Below are 24,907 nucleotides of genomic sequence, written 5' to 3' on the forward strand. Positions count from 1 at the left end.
TCTATATATATCAAAAGACATGAGAGCCTGAATACTTCAGAATTTGGAGCATAAATTGAGGGAACATCTGGCAGATTGCCATGTCAATCCCCAAATCTAGAAAGAGGTTGAGCTGCTTAAAACTTAATTTGCAGTGAAACAAAGTCCAGGCTCCAAAATTAAACTACTTGTTCAACTTTCCTGGAGCTTATAAGCAGCCTGTAATTACCTGCCTGCCTCTAGTGGCTGGAGCTGTGCAGCACACCCACTGCTAAAAGCCTAGGTTTTAACCCCATACTTCCCAGGCCTGGGCAAGGGGCCACTGTTGGTACCACACCTTGGGGAATCTTGCACATTCCACTACATGGGGTTGCAAAGCCATATTTGTGGGATCACAGCAACTTAGAAAAACAAAAATGGCTGACAATTATGCCAAGTCATACTGTTGAAGTGGCATGGTGCAGTATGGGGGCAGAGGGTTGCATATGGGTCAGCATTCCACACGTGAAGGTCTTGACACATTGCTTACATACATAGAATTGTTACTGAGCCTTGCTCCACTGTTATACTTTGCTGTCTGCTGCATGTCATCCTATGTTACTCTGTAGTAGCCAGTCCAGCACTGATATAGAAGTCAAGAGACTTTTTATCTTGACAAGATAAAACTTATTATCTTGATGGGACTTATTATCAGACTTATTATCTTGATGAGAAAATTGGTTGTGCTAAGTTCAAAAAGAGCCTTCCCTACTATGGCCTGCGGGGGCAGGGAGTGGGTGGTAATGGGGTGGGGGTGTGCAGATTGGGTCCCGGGAGGGGGGTGGGATCAATGATGGGTCCCCATTTTCTTTCTTTCTTTCTTATGGCATGAAAAAGATTGGTCTAGAGCAGAGTTTCTCAAAACTGTGGGTCAGGACCCACTAGGTGGGTCACAAGCCAATTTCAGGTGGGTCCCCTTTCACTTCAATATTTTATTTTTAATATATTTGTTGCTACCATGGTATGTGACTGCATTTGGGGAAATGTTAGACCTGTACTTTTGATAAGCTACTATGTATATTCTTTTAACAATGATAGTCGATGGGACTTACTCCTGGGTAAGAAAAATTTTCCTGCTTGATGATGTCACTTCCGGTCATGACATAACTTCTGGTGGGTCCTGACAGATTCTCATTCTAAAAAGTGGGTCCTGGTGCTAAATGTGTGAGAACCACTGGTCTAGAGACTCACTACAAGGGCTGAATTGGAGGATGTTTGCATGATTCTTAGTCCTATGACCCGATTTTGTTTCCTCTAGTTGTGGTCTGGGTCCTGTCAGTTTAGTGCAGTGCTGGAACTGCTGTCACATCAGGTCATTCTGCAAAACCCACATGTGACTATGGAGAAAACTAGGGCCAACCTATCACAGACAGCATATCCATATTTTTTACAAATTGAAGCACTTGGAAATGCCCCATGAATGTTGCTCCTGGGAATGTGCAGAAGGTCAAGACAGGCCTCTTTCAAAGGAGTGATCTCTTTGGGGCAGTTTCTTTCCCATGGCATGCAGTCCTTAAGGTCACGACTTTGCAGATGTGAACTATACCATGGTCTTTGGTGGGGATGAGCCAAGAATAGTGACCCATTCCCCCCAGACAGAATTAATATGCATCAAGTACACTTAAACCAGGAAAGGCTGACTGGTTTGAACTAACATTGTGGTGATTTTGTGAGGGTTTCTCAGTTTGGCTTTTATGTTTTTGTACACGTTAAGTTGCTTATGTACTTTGCAAGTTGAAAAGGAGTGTTAGAACTTACAGGAGAGTAGGCAACTTTGTCTGAAGCTATTCCTGGAGATTTTCTTTTTCCTAAGACAATATGATGTCATTAAATGGGGGGGGGAGGGGGCTCTTAAAATCTCCATGTTTGGTTCCAGTGGTCAGCTGGAGATGGATGCCAATTCCTGGAAACTCCAGGTCAAATTCCAGCAGGTACAAACTGCAACAGAGGAGATTCTGGTTGGACATCAGGAAGGAATTCTTGACGGTAAGGGCAGTTGGCAGTGGAACAGATTGCCACAGAGGGAACAGAGGAAGGTAGTGGATTCTCCCTCACTGGAGTTCTTCAAGCAGAGGCTCGACAGGCACCTGCTGGAGAAGCTCTAGGAGGATTTCTTGTGACAGGAAGGGGGTTGGAGTAGATGACCATGTGGATCTCTTCCAACTCTTATGATTCTATGATAATCCTGGAGGGTTAGCAATAGTATTTAGCAGCCACTGTACCTTTTTTCACCACAATATCTCAGAGGCTGCAACTGTGTAGAGTTGGGGTTCTCAAAGGTTCTCAAACCCCCATTGGAAGGGGGTTGCAAAACTCTGAAGAAGTAGGTTACATCCCTGGAATCTCCAGAGAGGCCTTGGGAAGACCCTTCTCTGAAACTACAGAAAGCCACTGCCAGTAAGTGCAGGCCAGTGGTCTTCAACCTTTTTTGTACCACAACTCCAATATATAAAGTTTGAGAGTGGGGATCCCACTGTCAATCCTGCCTCCTTCCCAGGACCCTATCTGCCTATTCTCTCCCCCCATAATGCTCTCCCAGCACTATTCACGGTAACCAAATATTCTTATTAAAGAGAACAGAAAAAGCTATCATTTTGCCTGCCACTGGTGAAAGCTATTTTAGCACAATTGCCATGAACCTGAGCATGACTGGGGCACAATCACCTGGTACCTGAAGGGATATACCAGATACCTCCCCCTTTACCTGGTGGTGCTCTAGTCCAGTGGTCTTCAACCTTTTTCATTCCCATGTTGCCACGACCCCACAACTGAGGCTTTGTGACCCCTTTGGGGTCCTGGCCCCAAGGTTGAAGAGTTGGATGGACCATATCATACTCAAGTGGTTTTCAAAGTGTAGGTTGCAACTAACTGTTGTATGGGAGGGTTATGTAAATTTATACATTATTTTTCAGGAGTGTCATGAGGTTTGAGAACCCCTGGTTTAGAGTACTATAAGGAAAAAACAACGACAGGGCTGCCAGAAGGAGCTCTGATGCTCCTTGAAAACTTTAAAAGCAAGTCTGCTTTTTTAAAGCAAAAACTCCAGCTGCTCTGCAACACCACAAGGCAATTGCCCATAGCCTGTTAGTTATGAAGATGAATGGGGTCTGAATGGACCATGTGGTTCATGCACCATTTGGGCCTCTTAGGCATTAATTTTCTGATGAATGAAAATTCTTCGGAATGGGCCCCAGGCCGTTCAGTTTCCCATTTGTTCCAAAACAGACGCATACCCCAGAATGTGTTGGAGCCAGTAGCGTAGCTACAGGCGACAGGGTGGGGGTGCAGGGGCTACAGCGCGCAGGCAGCAATGCCCACGGGGCTGCTGCAAGGCAGACACAGGCGGAAACAGGCTGCTGCAGGCACGCAGCAGGAGAGAGGAGACAACAGTCGACTCACTTGCTCCTGGCTGCCATTCCCCACCCCCTGCGACTTAGGCGGGGCGGGGAGCAGCTGAGATGGCGGCAGCAGCTGGGGACTGTGTGGTCTGCTGCTGCTTGCCCTCCGAGACTGCTGCGATGTCCAGCAAGAAGATGATCTCTGCTGCCTGCTGGGGGCGGGGCGGGGGCAACAATTTAGCTCCAGACAGGCACAGGGAAGGAGAAAGGAGAGAAGCCCAGCCCTATGCATGCCTACTCAGAAGTAAGTCCCGTTATAGTCAATGGGGCTTACTCCCAAAAAACTGCATAGAACTGCAGCCTAGGTTCGGCTGCAGGCGAGGACTGGCAGCCAAGAGGGAACTGCCTGATGTTGCTCCTCTTCCGTTCTCCCCTCGCCTTCCCACCTCCCTGCCTTCCTGGCTGCGATCTCGCCCGTGCCAGTTGCGGTGGGCTCCCTCGGGCGCCAAGATCTTCCGCTCCAAACATTGTCGGGCAGGAGGGGAGAGCTGGCAACCAGACACTCGGAGCTGGGACCAGCACAAGGGAGGGGAGCAAAAGTTGAGCCAGTGTGTGCCGACAACTGCAGCCCAATCGAAGCTGCTCACCGGGGTTGCAATCTTATCCACACTTTCCTGGGAGTAAGTCCCATTGACTATAATGGGACTGACTTCCAAGTAGGCATGCATAGGATTGGGCTCCAAGGCTGCAATCTTATCCACACTTTCCTGGGAGTAAGTCCCATTGACTATAATGGGACTGACTTCCAAGTAGGCATGCATAGGATTGGGCTCTCAGTTGGCTAACTGGCTGGCTGTGATGAGTTCCCTGCACAGGAACCTGAAGAGGAGAGCAAGGCAAGGTATTCCAGGAAAGCTCCAGGAGCACTGAGCAGTACCTGACACTCAGAGCAGGCCTGGCCTGGCCTCTTAGTAATAATCATCATCATTTATTTGTAATTCATTGATCCCTATTCTATTCCAGTTCCTAAAGGTAAGCTGTTGGCTCTTATCATTGTCTCCAGCTCCCTGCACCTCTTAAACTGTAAATGCACACTTTCCTGGGAGTAAGCTCCATTGACTATAATGGGACTTACTTCTGAGTAGGCAGGTACAAGATTGGGCTCTAAATTAGATATGCCTTTTAGATTTGTGGGTGGTTTGAAGGAGGGCCCCTTTGGTTTCCTCCCTTTATAGAAGCCTCCAGTGATCTCTAAGAGCATTTCTATTTCACCAAGCCTTCTGATTTTAGTCTTCTCTAGCACCTGACACCTGCTAATGTTATTGATGGTTTTATGATTTATTGTATTTTATGTGCTTATGTGTTCATCCATTATGCCTGTGATTGTTTGCTGCTTTTTTACATACATACATACATACATACATACATACATACAGGTATTTATATACCGCCTTTCTTTGGTCGTCAGATTTCTCCTCAAACTTTAATCCAAGGTGGTTTACATAGGCAGGCTGTTCTAAACCCCCCCCCCCCCAGGGATTTTTACAATTGAATAGTTTTAGTCTTTCATAGAACTCCTCCTTCCAGCTGGATTCCTTCCCAGTCTGGTCTGTCAGTTCTCTGGTACTTCCAGTTGTTTCAAACTGGCAGCCTCAGATCTTCAGGCATACAAGGCAGCAGCTCTACCAACTCAGCCAGACCTCCTGCTCCTTACATTGCATTTTACAGTTTTATTTTAGATGTATATATGTTCAAATCATTGTTAGCCACTTTGGGTGCCCCTCAGAAGAAAGTGGGATGAAAAATTAAATAGGTAAATAAATATATAACTCAACTTAGTTTTAATTCATACTACTTATGGCCCAAACCTAACTTTCAACAAATGCTTGCTTTTCTAAAATATTAACTAATCTCACTCACTTTAAGACCCAATTTAATTAATTAAATTGGATTTCATTGGGGGGGGGCTACAAAATGTTCTTTGCACTGGGTAGTAAATGGCTTAGCTATGCCACTGGTTGGAGCCACCTTACTACTGGTGCAACAAATGAGAGAACCTTTCACTTCCCTCAGGACCTTCTGGCACTGGCCTGAAAGTCACCATTCTTTACCAAAAGAACTTCAGTTTGTTATTTATTGAAGTATTTATACCCTGTGTGATGATGCCCTATTCCCCCCTCCCATTTGTCCTTACATTTGGACACTTCTAATCAGTGCTTTTTTGTAAATAAAAAGGTGCAGGAACTCACAACTTGTTAATCTTTTATTTATTTATTTATTTATTTATTTATTTATTTATTTTTAAACCATTTTTATTGGAGAAATAAAATATTTTTTATGTGCTTCCCCCTTAAAGATGAACTTACTTCTGAGTAGACATGCATAGGATTGGGCTGTCAATCTCCACATCCCCTTCCCCCTAGCTACTTTTTCTACACATGGGAAAAAAATACTGTACAGGTGCACTTGTAGCGTGTAGTATGTAGTGTGGCACTACTTCAAGGAGAAGAAGCAGTGAATGGATTCCGGAAAATGGCTTACATGAGTTCCATGTAGTAAAATTACTCGAAGGAAGAACGAGCCTGTAACTGTGGCCTTAGAGAGGTAGACTGTCTTTTACACATTGTTTTGCACTGTGTTGGAAATCAAGTGCCTAGAGATCAGTACCTTCTCCCATTATTAAGAACTAAAAAAGGTCTTTCTGAGAATGCTTGCCTACAATTTTTGTTAGCGGGAGATTCTAAACTCGTGACCCTTCCAGTTGCGAAATTTTTACACCTGAGTAACTTGAAGAGGGCTAATCTGTTGGTCCTAAGCAACCTGGAGTTACCGTGCAAGTAAATTGTTGTGTTTTAACCTTTATCTTTATTTGCTTTTTAACATATATTTGTATATTGGTTTGTTTAGAGATATTATGTGTTAATTTTTATGCCTAATAAAGGTTTGATTGATTGACAGTAAAATTACTCTAAGCAACTGTGGGAGTAAGAACAAAAAAGGAATTCTTACATGAGAGGGGTCCTTAGGTGCACATAGAAACAGCTACGTTTGTAAACAAGCTATTAAATATGATTTAATTCAGGTATCAGAATACTCTGTGTCTTTGGGAAGGCGCTTGGCATGCAATTGTATGTTCTCTGCTGCCCTGAGCAGCTGCTGTGCATTGCTGGAGAGGGGCTGCAAATGCTGCTGGCAGAGGGCATGCTTGTGGGGGAAGGATGAGGTGGATCTCTGGCAAGGCTGGACACACATTGTACACATGTAGAATCCCTTTTCACCTGCCCTTAGCATGTGAAAACAGGTGCAGATATATATCTCTGCCAGGATTTTAAGAGCCCAATCCTAGGTATGTCTACTCTGAAGTAACTCTCATTCTAGTCAATGGAGCTTACTCCCAGGAAAGTGCCTAGGATTGCAGCCTAAGAGCCCAATCCTATGCATGTCTACTCAGAAGTCCACTTTAGTGAATGGGGCTTACTGTGGATAGGATGGCAGCCTCAGGGCCCAATCCTGTGCCTGTCTACTCAGAAGTCAGTCCCATTAGAGGCAGTGGGGCTTCCTCCCAAGAAAGTGTGGAGAGGACTGCAGCCACAGAGCCCCTCCTCTGCCTGTCTACTCAGGCTGCAAGGCTATGACTTTCCTGGGAGTAAGCCCCATTGAACACAATGAAACTTACTTCTGAGTAGACATGCTTGGGCTCTCAGGCTGCAAGGCTATGCACCCTTTCCCAGGAGCAAGCCCCATTGAGCACAATGAGACATACTTCTGAGCAGACATGCCTAGGCTCGTGCTGCAGATTGGCACGGGGGCTGCACCAGCCAGCTTCCTTCCCCTCCTCCTCCGCCAAGCCAGTACCTGGGCATTCCATGGGTGCCGCAGCTCGTCTCCCTGGCTGGCTGGCTGTCCGTCCTCCTCCTCGGCATCAGCGTGTGTCCCCCACCCCCTCCACCGGCTTGGAAGCTGTGCTGGGAAGCAGAGCGCGGGGGGAGGGGAGGCGGGCTGGGCTCAGGCGAGAGCTTGGAGATGGGGGCAGGAGGGGGTTGTTGTGCGGTCAGGCAGGGGCCAGGTGTCCACCCGCCCTGCACCCCCCAGCACCCACCCAGCAAATGCCTCTATTTTGCTCCCCCCCTCCTGGAATGCCTCCAAAGGGGAGGGGCCCCTGCAAAAAGGTGCCGGAACTCCGTCCCCCCACGTTCCATTAGAAAAAAAGCCCTGCTTCTAATTCCCCAGAAGCTACTGCGCTGGTTCAGCAGCCTAAAAGCTGCTGGGATGTCATCATCATCATCATCATCATCATCATCAGTGGTGTGACAGCCCACCCAATGTTTAGACTAGAACTTTTGAATGCTCACTAGTTTGAATTGTACCCAAGAGTTTAAGAACTAGTGAGATATTGCCATATAATATCTGATGTTCCTAGTAGTGCAGCTTGTTGCTGTTGTTCAGCTGCTATCTTGTCAGTGCCTATATTGGCCAGATATTTCTTAAGGGCCTTGGGGTTTTAGTGTACCAATGATAGCAGGGTTGGTATTTTTTACTTTTCCCAAAGGCACTGTATTTCAATTTCCAGGTCTTTGTATTTTGTGATCTTTTCCAAATGTTTCTCTTTGCACATGGCCACATCAATAAGCATCCCTTGTTTTATTTATTTATTTTATTTATGTTTAATTCCTTTTTCTTTTGAAGTTTTAATGAAAGCTATTTTTTAATAAAAAGTTTTAATAAAAAATAATTAATAAAAATATTTTCACTCTTTGCCTGTTGTCTATATTCATTGTTAATTCACTGGATAATCATGGGCACTAATATTATTTTAAATTAGAACTTGTAGGGTTCCATGCTGTCCTGGAATGGGTGGCTTTTCCCCAGATAGCCCCCCTCTGCCTTGTCTCAGCCTGGGGTTGTGGTATTCTATCCACTAATCTTTCCCTCCATTCAGTTGCTGACCCAGGAAATGAATGAAATGGAAGGAAGGAAGAGGTGCTTGAGTGCTAACCATTAGACCAGGGATGGGCAAATCCCGGGCCTGTGGGCCATTCGTGACCCTCAGGGACCTCCAATCCAACCTGCAGGGAGCCCCCAGTCTCCAATGAGTCTCTGGCCCATCATAGATCGTTGGAGCCCATGCTGGACCACAACTGCCAGTCGCAACTGCCAGATGCAAGCTGTGGCCTGAGTTACAGCAAGGCTTTTTATAGTCTCAGTGTGTTTTCTGCTTTTCCCTGGGCATTATTTTAACCCCTTTCCAATTGCCTCTGAACAATTTATGTCTCCGTGTTTTTCTGGTTTGCTCTGTATGTTTTCACTGTGCAAGAGATGTGTGGCAAACAGTTCATAGTTCTCATGTGGTTCTACATGCCTGTATTATAGTTTTCATGTGTATTATAAATAAGCTCAGCATAAATAAACCACCACATCCCTAAACAGCTCTTATATGGTGAGCTGTCTCAAGGAAAGCGATCGCATGGGGGACAAAAGAAGCGATTTTATATTGCTGAAAGCTTCTCTCAAGTTCTTGGATATTGACACCACCAGCTGGGAAATCCTGGCACAAGACCGATCGACATGGTGCACACTGATCCACCAAGGCTGTCAGGCATCTGAAGCCAGAAGGACAACCATAGCACAAGAGAAGCGTGCACTCCGTAAAGCCAGAGCTGCAAATGCTGCAACTGTGATCCCTACACATGTCTGCCTGACATGTGGCAGAACATTCCGTGCTCGTATCCGCCTTATTAATCACATGTGGACACACCGTGGACAGTCCACAACCCGTTAGATGTCGAGGTCTTCTTCGAAAACGATGGATGAACATAATCAAATAAGCTCAGTAAAATTCATAAGTTTTGTCTCATAGAAGTTTTCCTTTTTGTAAATGTTTGTAAATATATTCAAATTTGAAATGTAAATTAATTCTTTTTTTCCCTGGCCCCCCAACACAGTGTCAGAGAGATGATACGGCCCTCCTGCCAAAATGTTTGCCCACCCGTGCATTCGTCACTACTTTCTTCAGTATTTCTTTCTGGTGGGCTCTCCTTTCCTGCTCAGTTGGCTACCAACAAGCAAATAAAATGATAAAACACATATAAAGCAATAAAAGACGATAAAGCAGCAATAAAATCAAGTAGCAGTAGATTTAAATCCCTGTTAAAATCAGCAGTTAAAAGCTTTAGGGAACTTCAGAGGAAGAATTGACCACGACACTGTCGAATTCGCAATCTTCAGAGAATTCGATTCCATTGGGTTAGATTTGCTTGAATAGAGACCATGGTTTCCTCTCGCTACAGACACTAATCCACAAAAGTAGGAAGGCTGTGTTATCATCTACTGCAGCTGTTGTGAAAGGTCACTGGCGCTTATCTACATTTAAACTTTACACAGAATTGTCACAGACAGATAGGTAGCCATGTTTGCCTGTAGCAGCAATAACAATAAAGAGTCCTGTGGCACTTTCAAGTAGGGCAGCCCAATCCTGAGCTGCCCGGGGCGCGCGGCTGCAGCATCCTACACACCTCAGCCTGCCACGGGCAATGCCTCAGGAGAAGGGAACTTTTGTCCCCTTCCCCCGGGTAAGGGAAGCAGCCCCGCAATGGGGCTACTCACTTTACCACTGACCAAAAGGTCGACGGTAAAGTAAAGGCATTTGTGTAGGGCACCGAGCCCTACATGAACAGCCAGGATTTGGTGGAGCTGGACCCGCCTCCTGCCTCCCTGCTCCCTCCCCCCAGCATGCCTCCCGCCTGCCCTCTCTCCATCCTCCACCTGCCTCCCCCCTGCTTCCCCCCTCCCCGGAATGCCTCCTCGCTGCCCCCGCTTACCATGCTGTGGCTTGGAGGTCCATGAGGACGGGTGCCCGCCCGGCAGTAGCCCAGTGCTGGCCTTGCAGATGAGCTCAGGATTGGGCTCTAAGGCTGCAATAGGATTGGATACACACTTTCTTGGGAGTAGAAAGTGTGTATCCAGTCGGAGGGGAGCCTCATAGAACACAATGGGACTTACTTCTGACTAGACCTGCATCAGCTTGTGCTGTAACTGTGTACCACATTTATTTCACACTAAGCTTTTGTGGACTGCAGGGCCCTTCACCAGTTGCATGAAATGAAATCTCCAGTGAGCAGGGTGTGCATGTGCTTGTATAGTATTGTCACAGCAGCATAAAAAGAGTCCAGACTGTTGCCTTCATGAGCAACACAATGAAGTTCCATTAGGGCAAAACCAAGGGTTGCTTCCTCACTTCAAAATGGTTGTGCTGGTTTGAGGGAAAAGTGGGGCCTCGGATATTAAAGGGGCAGCCATCATTCTTGTTTGCATGCGTTCCAAGGCCAGAGGCCATCAGTTCTGCAAAGCAGAACACTCTGTGCTCTGACTGGGAGCACATAGGTGAGCTTGCACGCTGGTAGGGAAGGGGAGCGCTCAGACTCTGCTCTCTCCCTCTTATCTGCACTCTCTCCCTCCCCCTCCTTCTGGGAGACTAACCTTGACCCCAACATGTGTCACTCAGTGATCCTGCCTGCCTGCCTGCTATTGAGCTGTTTTCTCCTGTTATCTGGTCTTGTGGGGTTCCCCACACACTCCAAGTTCACCCACCACGTCTCTGTCTGCCTGCATCACAGCCACACCACCCCCTCTCCTTCCTTGTTGGACTTATTATTCCATGTGCTGTATTATCACTGGCTCTTGTCACATAATTGTATTTAGGACCTTGTTCACTTTGCTGCTGCTACTGCATGTCAGTCTGCTAGCTGTGGTGTTTCTCCAGTTATGCAAGATCATGCCCTTTGAGTCCCTAGATTAATTAAGCATTCTGGAATGTCTACTTATTCTCCACCCCTATGCCTCAGTAGTGAGTTGGGACTGAGATCTGAATGAGAGCTGAATTATGCAACCTGTTGAGCAAATGTGTTTCTCTTTGTTTATTTGACGTAATTTATTGCATTCTGCCTGTGATAGGGAGGGACAAAATGCAACTTAGGGTGTGGAAGCCTTGGCTACTAGAAATGCACTAACCTGGCTTCTGCTATCTCACATGGCCTCACCACACCCTTTCAAGACTGCCCTTGAAAGGCTAGAAACCCTTATGGGCTAGAAACTTGCTTTTTTGAACAATGAAGTTACACATTTTCTTAAAGTTTCACAGATGAAATTAGAGATGTGCTTCTATGATTCCCACTCCAAGGCTCACTGTCCAAGGTGTCCCTTTCCACACCCACCCACCCACACACACATTGCTGAAGGTTGTATTCTGACTGCCATATGCTGTGTTCATTTATCTTGCAGTAACCTTGCAATAACCTGCCATCCATTTTGTTACCAAAGGAATTGCAAGGGGAACTGAATGAGGATTCCCTAGAGTAGAATACAGGGTAATCAGTTCTGGGAGGCTGGAATAGTTAAGGCACAATGAGACAGCTCCCTGATAAGGAATCTTTTAACTTTTTACAAGCTGCTTGCAATACAGAGAGGTCTTTCTAAAACCTTATGGTACCCTTTCAATATAAGGACCAGTTGAGGCTTGGGAAACCGGAGGATCCTAATAGTTGTGTGTCAGCTGTTTTGGGGAGGGACATGTTTGTTTGTGTAAAAGATGTTTCACTTTCCCAAACCCCCAAACTGATAAGAGGCAAACTCTGCCCAGAACAATCTTATGCCCACACATTCCTTCTCAGAACAAAGGACTTGCATTGAAACAACAGGCATCAGAGGCATCATTTAATATCAGTCCTCATGTTTTGAAAGAAACATTTTTCATTGTCCGTTGATTCATCTAGTCCAGAATACAATGTAGAGTTGGCATAAGCAAGCCATTTGGCTTGAGTGTGTAGCCTTACATTAGGGCATATACATATCATGGTTACATACACACTTACACACCACACATACCATATATACAAATACCCACATCAGCACTTCCCAAAGTGTCAGCCACAACTCACTGGTGGGTTGCGAGCCCAAGCACAGTGGGTCATGATCTGGATCCTCCTGCTCGCCCTTGGGCTGGTTTGGCTTCAAGTAGGAGCCATTCCAGAAGCCCCATTACTTACTGGAGCCAACAGTCTTCAGAATGGCCCTCAGAAGCCTCAGTAAACCACTTCTGATTGGTTTCCAAAAACTGGAAGTGGCTTACAGGGGCTTCTGGGGGATATTCTGAGGCCCACAGTGACCTGTAGAGTGTGTCTCTGGGCCAGGAAAGGCCTCCAGCACCACCAGGAGCATTGCAACCCACTGCAGAGGATGAGGTGGTTCATGGCACTGCAAAGTTTGGGAACCCCTACATTATACTAAAAGCAATAAAAATAAAACCAGGGGGAAAAACACCAAGGGGAACAATTGATTTAAAATGCAAGTTGCTGTTTTGGCTTAAAGATGGTCCCACATCCCTCCCACCAGAGATGCTAAATAACCACTGGTGACTAGAACTGGGAGTTAAATCCAGAACAATGATAAAATTTTCAGCTTGTCAGAAATAACAAGGACAACATATGAACAGCAATTTGCCAGGACCAGAAAATAGGGACTATCGTAAATAGATATGAACGTGAGAGCAGTTATAGCTGTGATTCTCAGAGCGCTGAATTCTATGCTTGCACGATGCAGTCACAGCATGCAAAAGAGCCCAGATTGTGGCCTTCATGACCTCCTAAGAAAGAACTGCAGGATAAATCAAGGGGCCATTTAATGCACCAGTGGCCAGCCAGGTGCTTCTTGGGAACTCCCAAGCAGGGCGTGAAGGCCACATCTTATGGCTAAACAAACAAACTGATGTGTTTCCATCCAATCGGTTTTGTTTGTCTATCTGACTCTTAGCAAGTGTATTTAATAAAAATATAATACTAATAATAATATTCACCTTACAAAATGAATGGATGTAGAAACAGCAACGAGATGGTAAACATGAAATGCTTCTTGGATTTTCAAGAGACATGTGGCAGGTTTGGAAAAAGGCCTTACCTGATGATATGCCAGTCTCTGCTCCTCCCCCTCTCCAGTGTTCTACCTCAGCACTCTCCTCCTTCCGTCCACATTTCCTCTTTTTCTCTGTCCCTCTCTTCCAGTCTAGGGAGTGGAAGGAGAAGGAGGCGCAGTGGAGGCAACTAGGTGGACAGAGATGGGCATCCCCCCCCCCAATCTGTTGCCTGAGGTGACTACTTCAGTTGACCTCATGGATGGGCCAGTCCTGTGAACAGTACCGTTTGGGAATAACAAGGCTCCAGTCTGAGAAATGCAGGTGGACCCTACACTATGCAGAAGGCCCATGGAGGCACAACTTAAGCAGGGATTGTCTTCAGGGCAGAGTCAGTACTGGTGGTGGAAATGTCACGTCAGCTGATTTGCATCACTGCCACAAACAGGATCTCTGTTGCATCTTCAACAAACAGGAACATCTCCCAGAAATGCTTGCATCATAGCAGAACGGCCCTCAGAATGGCCCTCAGTTTTGGAGGCCAGGAGATGCAGTCGTTGGATCTTGGGGAGGGTGAAAGGATGAGTAGCTCTCCAAAAGACTTGTATGTCAACTCCTTCTCCCTTCTGGCCAGTTTTGCCCCCACCTTGTCTCACCTTGACCCTTGGAAGCTTAAGCCTTTATCTCATGTCTTCTTATAAAGAATCCTGGCAAGGCAGGGTAGCTAGAGCAATGTGCTGAAAAAGTGTTAGAGAGCCTTAACCTGCTCCTTCACAGAGCCACAGTTCTCAGGGTTCCATGGGGAGAAGGAATTGCAGTTGAAACCATTTTAAGTGCATGCTGCAGCTGTGCCCTCTGAATTGAGACGGGGGGGGGGGGACTCCTGCCAAACCATGGCACACAAACACACACTTTGCTTTATGCTGCAACCTCTGTCAATATTATTTTGAACAGGGGAGGAGGTTAAAGATCAAAGTTCAGGGGGTTTGGATGTGATAAAGGCTGCAGAAACTAGCAAGAACAGAGGTGGAAGTCAATCCCTCTGTAAATTACACCATGGACCTCTTGCACGGAGCAGGGGTCCAGGCCACCATCTACCTCCAAGAGAACTTCATGGATTTCCGGGACTGGTTCCTCTTCATCTCTGCAGCTGCTGACCTTAAGACCACTTTCTTTGTCTTCTTCCCCATCTGGTTCCATCTGAGGGAGGCTGTAGGGATTCGGCTCATCTGGGTGGCTGTGATCGGCGATTGGCTCAACCTCGTCTTCAAGTGGTGAGCATGGATTCTAAGAATCTTGATCACCATATTTACAGTCAGGGACAATTTCTGCCCTAAGCACATTACCCAGAGACACTGAGTGCTGTTTTCGTTTTCCCCACTGCCCATGCAGTGTGCACCTGTGCTTAATTTGATTCTGGACCCTTTTTCCTTGCTGTGGAACAGCAGAAACAGTACAGTACTGTAATATAAACTTGGTTCAAATGCAATGGCAAACCATAGTTTGGCACTATGAGAACAAGTCTAAAAAGTCTTGATTCTCGTTTCCAATAGTGATTTACAGGGCAAATGCAAACCATTGTTGCCTGTTCAGATAAAACTGCAAACTATGGTTTACTGAAAACCAAGACAAAACTGATTAAGCTTGTGGGCAGAAGGAGCAAGGAGTATGCAAGTTCGAGTTTCTTCTAGCTTCTTTTCCATAATGCCCAAATAAGCCTGCCTCATAGAGAGTGCCTTTGGGTACTTGCAGGTTGAATTTTCCCCTTTGTCAACTAACGCCAGCCAATCCCATGGGGCAGGGCTCCCAGGTCAGAAGGTGTGGCTTTCAAGCAGGCTGGAGGATCCTCATCAGTTTATTTAAAAAACTAAGGGCGCAATCCGAACCCCTTATGTCAGTGCTTTCCAGCACTGACATAAGAGCAATGCAGCTCTGAGGTAAGGGAACAAACATTCCCTTCCTTTGAGGAGGACTCCATGAGTGACACCCAACTGCAGAATGCAGCACACCTCCCATTGGCACCGCTATGCCAATGCTGGAAAGCACTGATGTAAGGGGTTAGGATTGCGCTCTAAGTTAATTCCTGATGCTTCTTTCAGTAGCTTTGATGATCTGGAGCTGGCCATGTCCCATAGTTATCTTCCTGAAGTGCATTTGCTCTCTGGTAATGGCTGTCTGACACACCACAGTCTAGACTTCATGGGCTGGTCTGGGAAGATGTTGATTGTGCCTTTGTGGCAAGGAATAAGCTCAGCTATCTTTGACTACTTCATAGTCTGTGATTCTCCAGGATATGCTGCCCTTAAAAATGAAGCAACATCTGTCTCTTGTAACTATGCATTCCTAATTTCTATTATAAAATTAGTTTTATTTTGCAGAAATTAAAAAATTAAAATAATAAGTTTAGTCAGGGGCTGCAGTTTAAGATTTTATACACATGCAAATACGGTCACTTTTCTATTGAAACAATGTTCAAAACAGCCCAGTTCTTACTGAGGACTGAAATATTGCAACTGAAGGACAATAAAGGACAATAAAGGTCAACTGAAGGACAATAAAGAATTGAGACCTTTTAAAACTTAGAAGTGGAAATGAAATAAACAGAATAAAATAAGTAATTAAAACTGACAGCAAAATGAATTTCCGGTAAGTGCCAAAGAAGAATCCATAAGCGCATAGGGGAAGGGGAAGCACAGCTGGGAACTGGAAATGGTTCAGAGTCTAAAAGACTCACCCCAGATTATTCCCCTTTCTGAGGCTTTTAGGAGTAGAAGCTCTCCTGCAATACTTTGATGTTACTCTGAAAACACAAGGGCTAGAAACATAAAGTTATTTAAATAAATACATTGCATAGATTCATGAAGGTGCTTGTAAATGGCAGTGTCTATTTCTTCCCTTATACCGTCAGGCACCTTCCACAGTTCCTGGGGTTATGGCTACCACTCCTTATTTTTCCCTTCCTACAGGATCCTGTTTGGGCAGCGACCCTACTGGTGGGTCCATGAGACAGATTTCTATGGCGTCACAGCACCTCCTGAGGTCCAACAGTTTCCCATCACCTGTGAGACTGGCCCAGGTGAACCTGCAGCTGTTTGCTCCCATTGATTCTCTGCCCCTTTCTTAAGTAGGGTCCCCTCACCTCCTCCCACTAACTTGTGTGCTTCTCTCTTCCAGGCAGCCCTTCAGGTCACACCATGGGGTCTTCTGGGGTCTATTATGTCATGGTGACCGCACTGCTATCTCAACTATTGCTACTGCAACAAAAGACTTGGACTGCTAGGTGAGACCCCCACTTCCATTCTGCTCATGACAGCTGAGACCTTGCTTTTAGGCACGGGAGTTGGTGGTGTCTCCAACAGAGCCCCTCCAGGATTCCTATTTTCTCTCCTCCTCCCCTTTCTTTTAACTGTGTATACTATTACAGAAGCCATTCCAACTTCCGTGAGGAGACTTTAAAAAAACAGTACCCTCTGAACAGGGCAGTGGAACTATTCTAGAGAGCCTTTTCTTGGGACAGTTCACTCTCCAATTTTTTCTGCATATTTGATATGATGGCTGTCAGTCCACCACATGGCGAATCTAGCTGCCATTTATTATTATTATTATTATTATTATTATTATTATTATTATTATTATTATTATATATTTATAAACTTTATTTATATGCCGCCCTTCTCCCCAAAGGGACCCAGGGCGGCTCACAACATATTAAAAACAGATTAAAAACATAATTTAACCACAAATAAAAACATATTAAAAACACATTAACATATACCCATAAAAACCATAGTCAGATAAAAAGTCAGATAAAAAGAGCAAAACGTAGCAAATCAGAGGAATCAGGCCTGTAAAAATACTAAAAAGATACAGAAAAGATGTTTAAAAAGGCCATGCACTCAGAAGGCTTCTTTAAACAAAAATGTCTTCAGGCCTCGCCGAAAGGTCTCAAGAGAGGGAGCCATTCTCAAGTCAAGGGGAAGGGAATTCCATAATGTTGGTGCCACTACTGAGAAGGCCCTATTTCTTGCCACCGCCCCACATACCTCCTTAGGCGGCGGCACTTGTAAAAAGGCCTTCTCTGATGACCTAAGAGGACGAGCCGGATTGTACTGAAGAAGGCGATCTCTGAGATACCCTGGCCCAGAGCAGTATAGGGCTTTAAAGGTCAAAACCAGCACCTTGAATTGGGCCCGGAAACGAATGGGCAGCCAATGCAGCCCCCGGAGAAGTGGGCTGACAGAGTCAAACCGCCTAGCTCCAGTGACCACACGGGCCGCCGCTTTCTGCACTAATTGCAGTTTCCGAACCGTCTTCAGGGGCAGCCCCACATAAAGCACGTTACAATAATCTAACCTCGATGTCACCGTGGCATGGATCACCGTGGCCAGGTCTGCCCGATCCAAGTACGGCCGCAGCTGGCGCACCAGCCGAAGCTGAGCGAAGGCCCCCCTAGCCACAGCCGCCACCTGGGAATCCAGGAGCAGCTGCGAATCCAGGTGAACCCCCAAGCTGCGGACCTGCTCCTTCAGAGGGAGTGCAACCCCATTCAGAGCAAGCCAATAGTCCAGTACCTGTATCGAGGATTTAAAATAGCTGCCTTTGTTTTTCACTCAGTGTAACAAAAATGTAATTTTTCAAAAGCTAAGTCTCAAAGCTGCCCTTTAAAACAGAAAAATCTGCAGTCAACATTTCAGACTCTGATATCAAATCTTTGCCAAATTTTGAATGTGTGCAAAATTTCATTTCCCCCGCTTCAATGTCTCTAAATTTTAGCCTCCTGGTGCTCTTCTTCATTTCACTACTGGAGCCTTTATGAGGACCATGTTAAGTGCAAGAGCATCCTGCAGCCATCACCTGATTGGTTTATTCAAATTGCTTAGGTCAGTGGTTCTGACACATTTAGCACTAGGACCCACTTTTTAGAAGGAGAATCTGTCAGGACCCACTGGAAGTGATGTCATGACGAGAAGTGACACCATCAAACAGGAAAAATTTTAACAATCCTAGGCTGCAATTCTGCCCACACTTACCTAAGGAGTAAGTTCCATTGACTATCATTGTTAAAGGAATATACATAATAGCTTGGTAAAAGTACAGGTCTGTAACAGTTCCGGAAATGCAGTCATGTGCCAGGGTAGCATCAAGTCTAATATATTAAAAATAAAACATTGAAATGAACGGGGACCCACCTGAAATTGGCTCGCGACCCAGCTGGTGGGTCCTGACCCATAGTTTGAGGAACACTGGCTTCTGTAACGCAATCTGTGGTGACAGCTATAATCAAAACCAGGCAGCAGTAAAAGGTTTTCTCTAGCAAGTTTATCGTTTCTGAGGGGGAGAGAGAGATTATGGCTTTTGCCATCTTGAAGATCCTCAGTGGTTGGTTAAGAACTTCTGCTCTTGCTCCTGTCTGAGTACATCCTTCTCACTCCCAGATGTTTGCGTGGCCTCCTCTGGATGGGATTCTGGGCTGTGCAGCTCTGTGTCTGCTTATCCCGAGTTTTCCTGGCTGCACACTTTCCACACCAGGTGATATCAGGTGTTATCTCAGGTGAGTTACTCCTAGACTTGAATATTTCAAAAATACAGCGCACTGTGGAGCATCTATGTGTAAAATTAGCATTAAATTCCATGTCTGATAGAAACAGCAGATTTAGGGAGGAGGGAAGTCTCTCAAATGTTTGCCTGGCAGTATCAGGGACTGCACGATATTATTAAGAATATTTATATACCACTTTTCAACAAAATAGCAGTTCACAAAGGGGTTTACATTACATGCATATTGGTTTATATTACAGAAGATGTTAGAAGTGCACCAGTAATCCCTGTTGAGGTATGATGTGTAGGCTGGCAGCTCTTTCTCATGCTCAGGACCTGACTGATCTTCTTACTTGGAATCATGAATGAAATTTTACCCCATCCTAAATTGATGAGTGACCCTCCAGATTGCCATTTTGTATTTTTGTGGTCTGCTGCAGTGCATGCAGCTTGGCATGTTTGTATGAGCTACCTGGAGCTAATGCTACCTCCTGCTTGCTTTTAGCAGTGCACCTGCTCACTGACTTGGTGCTATTTGTCTTGCTTGTGTGGACTTTCCAATATAGGGGGCTTCCAGGTGAACAGTTCAGAACAGGAACATGAGTTGAATGATCTACTGTTCCCTTCCAGCTCAATGAATCTTTGAAGGGGAATATTCATTCTGTTCTATGCAAGACTGAGACATTCTGGTGGAACTGATGGCCTACACTAGCCTTTGTGTGCCCTGACATCAGTGCTTTGCCCAAGGACCTGGATACTGCCTAGGAAGATATTTATATCCTGAATTTTCACCCTATCAGAATGTTGTTCAAGGTGACTTGCAAAAATCAAACAATTACAAAGGCCAATTAAGTTCAATAAAAGAGTTGGTAGGACCAGGGGTGGTCTAAGACCTCCTGACACTTGAGGTGGTATGCCAAATGCTGCTGCTCCTCACCCAAAGATGTGCCAGCCTCTGCTCATCCCACTCCTCAATATTTTCGCTCAGCACCCCCCTCCCCTCCAATTTTTTCTTCCTCTCTGTCTCCCTGCTACATAAATGGATGCCCCCCTACCAATCTCTTACCTGAGGCCACCACTTCAGTTAGCCTCATGGATGGATCAGCCCTGGTTAGATGCTTGGCTAATCCTGATGTGTGCTTGCATACCTGGGCAGGAGAGACAAAGTAGTTCTCATGCAGTTGATATTATGAAGCTGTATCATTGATTTCTCCTCCTGTGAATTATTCACATCTGGGTTCAACGGGGAGCCAGGGAGAGTATTTGATACTGCATGCATGAAATAATTGCCTGTTTGTTCAGTGACGTCTCAAGCCTGCTGCCAGGCCCAAGGCTGACAACGCTGAAAAGGAGGCAGCATTTCCCTTATGCATATAGATATTATTCAGCCCCAGCTAACTGAGTGATTTTACTCATTCTCCCAGGGATGTTGGTGGCAGAGATTTTTGAGCATGTTCACTCCATCTACAATGCCAGCCTTGCTCGCTACATGAGCATCACTCTCTTCCTCTTTGGCTTTGCCCTGGGCTTCTACCTGCTGCTCAAGATGCTGGGTGTGGACCTCCTGTGGACTTTGGAGAAGGCCAATAAATGGTGTGAACAGCCAGAGTGGGTTCATATTGACACCACACCTTTTGCCAGTCTGCTCCGCAACTTGGGAATCCTACTTGGGCTGGGGATCGGCCTCAACTGCCCAATGTATGCAGAAAGCTGCAGAGGGAAGCAAGGCCAACAATGGACCTTCCGCCTCACCTGCATTATTGCTTCACTGATCATCCTGCACCTGTTTGATTCTTTTGAACTGCCCACTGACAGGGAGATCCTCTTCTACATTCTCTCCTTCTGCAAGAGCACTTGTGCAAATGTATGTGCTGTGTCGCTGATCCCTTATTGCGTCTCCTTGCTCCTCCGGCAGACAGAGAAAAAGGACTTGTAGGAGATAGCTTGAAATAGTATGACCTCAGTCATGGTCTTCTCCATCCCAGGGCTTGCAGGCACCATGGGGACTCGTGCCTAAAGGTTTACATAGTCACTCAAGGAGTGTTGGCTCTTTAGTGGAACATGGAACAGAAACACACATACTGATGAATATTGTCTCATTCAAGTTGGGAGCATTCTGTCATACAAGCAGGAAGAGCTATGAAGTTCAGAGTGTTACAGCCCAAGAGTGGAGGGAAACTTATGCTTGGCTATAGGTCTTGAAAATCTTTGGGGAGTCCAATTTAGAACAAAGTCAAAATACCAGTTACATTTTCAGGCAATCTGGATCCATTTATGAGAGGTATCCTATGTATTTGATAGTAGTGTGGGAGAGTTAATTTCAGTCTCTGCCATACTTTTTTGTCCCCTTGTCCTGGTGCTTAAAGTAAACCAGTGCTTCTCAAACTTTTTAACACTGGGACCCACTTTTTAGAATGACCATCTGCTGGGACCCACTGGAAGTGATGTCTTTAACCTGGAAGTGATGTCATGGCCAGAAGTGACATCATCAATTTAATGAGCTGTGATCAGCCAAAAAGTCCCATTACATAAGAACATAAGAACAGCCCCACTGGATCAGGCCATAGGCCCATCTAGTCCAGCTTCCTGTATCTCACAGCGGCCCACCAAATGCCCCAGGGAGCACACCAGATAACAAGAGACCTCATCCTGGTGCCCTCCCTTGCATCTGGCATTCTGACATAACCCATTTCTAAAATCAGGAGGTTGCGCATACACATCATGGCTTGTACCCTGTAATGGATTTTTCCTCCAGAAACTTGTCCCATCCCCTTTTAAAGGCGTCTAGGCTAGACGCCAGCACCACATCCTGTGGCAAGGAGTTCCACAGACCGACCACACGCTGAGTAAAGAAATATTTTCTTTTGTCTGTCCTAACCCACCCAACACTCAATTTTAGTGGATGTCCCCTGGTTCTGGTATTATGTGAGAGTGTAAAGAGCATCTCCCTATCCACTCTGTCCATCCCCTGCATAATTTTGTATGTCTCAATCATGTCCCCCCTCAGGCGTCTCTTTTCTAGGCTGAAGAGGCCCAAACGCTGTAGCCTTTCCTCATAAGGAAGGTGCCCCAGTGCCGTAATCATCTTAGTCGCTCTCTTTTGCACCTTTTCCATTTCCACTATGTCTTTTTTGAGATGCTGCGACCAGAACTGGACACAATACTCCAGGTGTGGCCTTACCATAGATTTGTACAACGGCATTATAATACTAGCCGTTTTGTTCTCAATACCCTTCCTAATGATCCCAAGCATAGAATTGGCCTTCTTCACTGCCGCCGCACATTGGGTCGACACTTTCATCGACCTGTCCACCCCCCCCCCCCAAGATCTCTCTCCTGATCTGTCACAGACAGCTCAGAACCCATCAGCCTATAGCACAGCACGCTTGTGCTGTTATTTTGCATAGCTTGGAATTCAAACATTCCAGCTCGGAAGTCAAAACAGAATGTAGACTTGAATCCTTGCCCAAGCACACAGCCCTCTTCCCTTTCCAGCATCCCATCTTCCCACCTGTTCTGAGCAAAGCACCATACCTCTTTCCCACTGAGAGCCCACCTTGCCCAGCAGCTCTGTACCCTGTATTTTCAGCTCTGTGTTTTCAATGGCAGCTGAGCTAGGTGCTATGCAACCCACCTGAAATTGGCTTGTAAACTACCTGGTGTTTCTGACCCAGTTTCAGAAACACCAAACTAAACCATTAGCCCCTCTGTTTCTCTGTTTGTTGCAGTGGCTAAGAAACTGAGCTGTGTCTCACAACTTCCCCAGTCTGAATCTTGGCATCAGGTGGCATTAGGCCAGTTGCTCCCTCTCAGCCTCAGTATTCCCCATCTGCAATAAAGAGGTAATAATGGGCATGTTACTGGGTTGCTGTAAGGATTACATCAATATATGTGAAGTGCTTTTGCACACTCAAAAAGCCTATACAAATGCAAAATATTGATATGTACATCTTTCCATTTGCTCCCAACTCTCTGTCTCAGATTGTCTTGTTTCTTCCCCCACTTTAGTCCTTCCTGTTCATACTCTGTCCATATTTTGTCTTGTGAACTTTTTGTATAACTTTTCCATTATCGTAATGGAAGGCACATTCTATTTGCGCAATATAGTCTAGTCCACAATCATAACCATCTACACATTCCTCAATCCTGTGTGTTTCACTTTCTTTTGAAGGCACCTTGCTGAAGCAAACCACCAAGTTTTGTTTTATTAGGGCTGCAATTCTAAGATACTTCCTAGGAAGTGAATCAGTCCGAGCTGGAGCCCAGGTCTACCCAACAGGTTGAGCTGGGCTATGGAGTTAAGAGAGTACTCATGCCCCCCCCCCAACACAAACACTGGCTCTGCCCTTGGGGTGACCAGATGTCATAACCACAAAAGAGGATAAGGCACCCCAAAGTGTAGTGCATCCAAGAAAAATGTAAGACATGACAAAATAAAAGATAAAAACACTTGTATATGGATTTCATGTGGTTAATTTAAACACTACTTGATGTTGGCATCCTTGAATCTTGGAAGACTATGGTATCACGCTCTGAATAGTGGTTCTGGAACAGAGTGTCCTCTCCAGTGCGCGAAGCCTGGGTAAAGTAGGTATGGAGGATAGGCTGTTACCCATGCAGCAAATCCCCCCTCTCCACATCGCTGAAATGGTCCAGTGGAGAGGCAGAAGCCAATACGGTTACAGCAGCATCGCAGGAGTTACCAGAACGTGACTGTGTTTAGCCATGAACTGCCTCAGAGACTCCGGCTCTAGATTTTGCCTCGAGGTTGACTCCTGAAGCCTTTTCCATAACTGGATGTAGCCATAAAGCAGCGGAGGTTTGGGAGGAGAGTTTTCCTTCTCTCAGATGAGCTGCCTTCCCAGGCTGACGAGTCCCATCTAGCTGGTGGCTGTTTAGTCGCCTCTTACAAGTACAGCCAAACTGAGGGCTTATTCTTATCCCCAGCCCCCAGGGGAAACACTACTTATTACATTTATAACTATATTACATATAATTTATTAATTACAAGAAGCCCTGTGCTGCCTGCAGGGGCCTGCTCACAGGGAAAAGAACATTTCAGTTATTTTCCAGGACATGAGGCTAAAAAAGAGGACATGTCCTGGAAAAAGAGGATGTCTGGTCACTGCCTCAGGTGGAATCAGTGGACGTGTGTGCTACAGCGCAATGCGATGCATGTCTTCTCAGAAGAACGTCCCATTGTATTCAGTGGGGCTCACTCTCAGGAAAGCGCATACAGGATTGCAACCTTAGAAGCCTCCTTTTCGTTTGCAAACAAGAGACTTTGAAACTGCTACACCTCACAAGTGCCACAATTGACAATTGAAAACACAGACCTGAACACTTTTTGAAATGATAGCTATCTACTTCCTCATTGTGTCTGTAGAAAGATTAACTAGGATCTCTAAACAGGAGCCGGTGCACAATGATTTAATCAACCATCACTTTTCCAATATATATTGCAGGAGAATAGAGGAGAATGGCGATGGCAGGCTGGGGAGCAGGGAGAAGAATCTCCTTGAATGCTTGACCTTGTGCAGCCATCATCTTAGACTGACTTATTCAAAACCTTATTAAGGATTTTGTTCTCCACCTGACAAGTTAATCCTGTCAGATCCTTCATGAAGTCCTCTTAAATCATTTCTGCCCTACGTTGTATACAGGTTGTACCTTGTTATCCATTCCAGAAATTCCAGAGGATTAAAAAAAAATCAGTGGATACCAAGTAAGTGGAAAAATAGCTTTAAAGACCCACTTCCAGGTTTCATGCTCCTCCATTACTCCTAACGGAATAATTTCATTCTATTCGATTCCATTATTCACCCCGTCTAATGTCTGAATATCCCATCCAGTGGCTACACCAGTGCATTCTGGGGCAAGAATCGAGGGGCAAGAAACCTGGAACTGGGTCTTTAAAGCTATTTTTAACCCCAAGAAGCTTGCAGCTGGTGCATTTTAATAGCACCAAGGTAGGAAATTGGATTTTTGGTGCTTTTTTTCCGTGTTACAAGGCATTTAAATGTAGACCCCAGTAACAGTGGTAAGTCAAATCAGTGAATACTGAGGTACTACCTGTATACACAACAGGGTTCAAATGTGTACACTGTGAGCT

The 24,907-nt window shown here is 45.6% G+C and overlaps 2 protein-coding genes across 2 annotated transcripts in view; both read left to right on the plus strand.

The window, feature by feature from the left end:
* Positions 1–24,907, plus strand: part of RPL27 (ribosomal protein L27) — a 120,503-nt gene that overhangs the window by 369 nt on the left and 95,227 nt on the right. The gene's annotated exons all lie outside the window — the stretch shown is intronic.
* LOC136651889 (glucose-6-phosphatase catalytic subunit 1-like) lies at positions 14,308–20,731 on the plus strand. The gene is made up of 5 exons (XM_066628620.1): positions 14,308–14,531; positions 16,224–16,333; positions 16,432–16,537; positions 18,693–18,808; positions 20,220–20,731. The coding sequence occupies exons 1-5, from the start codon at positions 14,314–14,316 to the stop codon at positions 20,729–20,731; spliced, it is 1,062 nt and encodes a 353-aa protein (XP_066484717.1). The 5' UTR covers positions 14,308–14,313.

Source organism: Tiliqua scincoides, chromosome 5 (genome assembly GCF_035046505.1).
Source record: "Tiliqua scincoides isolate rTilSci1 chromosome 5, rTilSci1.hap2, whole genome shotgun sequence".
NCBI lineage: Eukaryota > Metazoa > Chordata > Lepidosauria > Squamata > Scincidae > Tiliqua > Tiliqua scincoides.

Coding starts and splice junctions, on each gene's coding strand:
- LOC136651889 (XM_066628620.1), top strand. CDS start 14,314: ATGGACCTCTTGCACGGAGCAGGGGTCCAGGCCACCATCTACCTCCAA. Junction 16,334..16,431: donor CACCTGTGAGACTGGCCCAG/GTGAACCTGCAG, acceptor TCTCTCTTCCAG/GCAGCCCTTCAGGTCACACC. Junction 18,809..20,219: donor GATATCAGGTGTTATCTCAG/GTGAGTTACTCC, acceptor TCATTCTCCCAG/GGATGTTGGTGGCAGAGATT.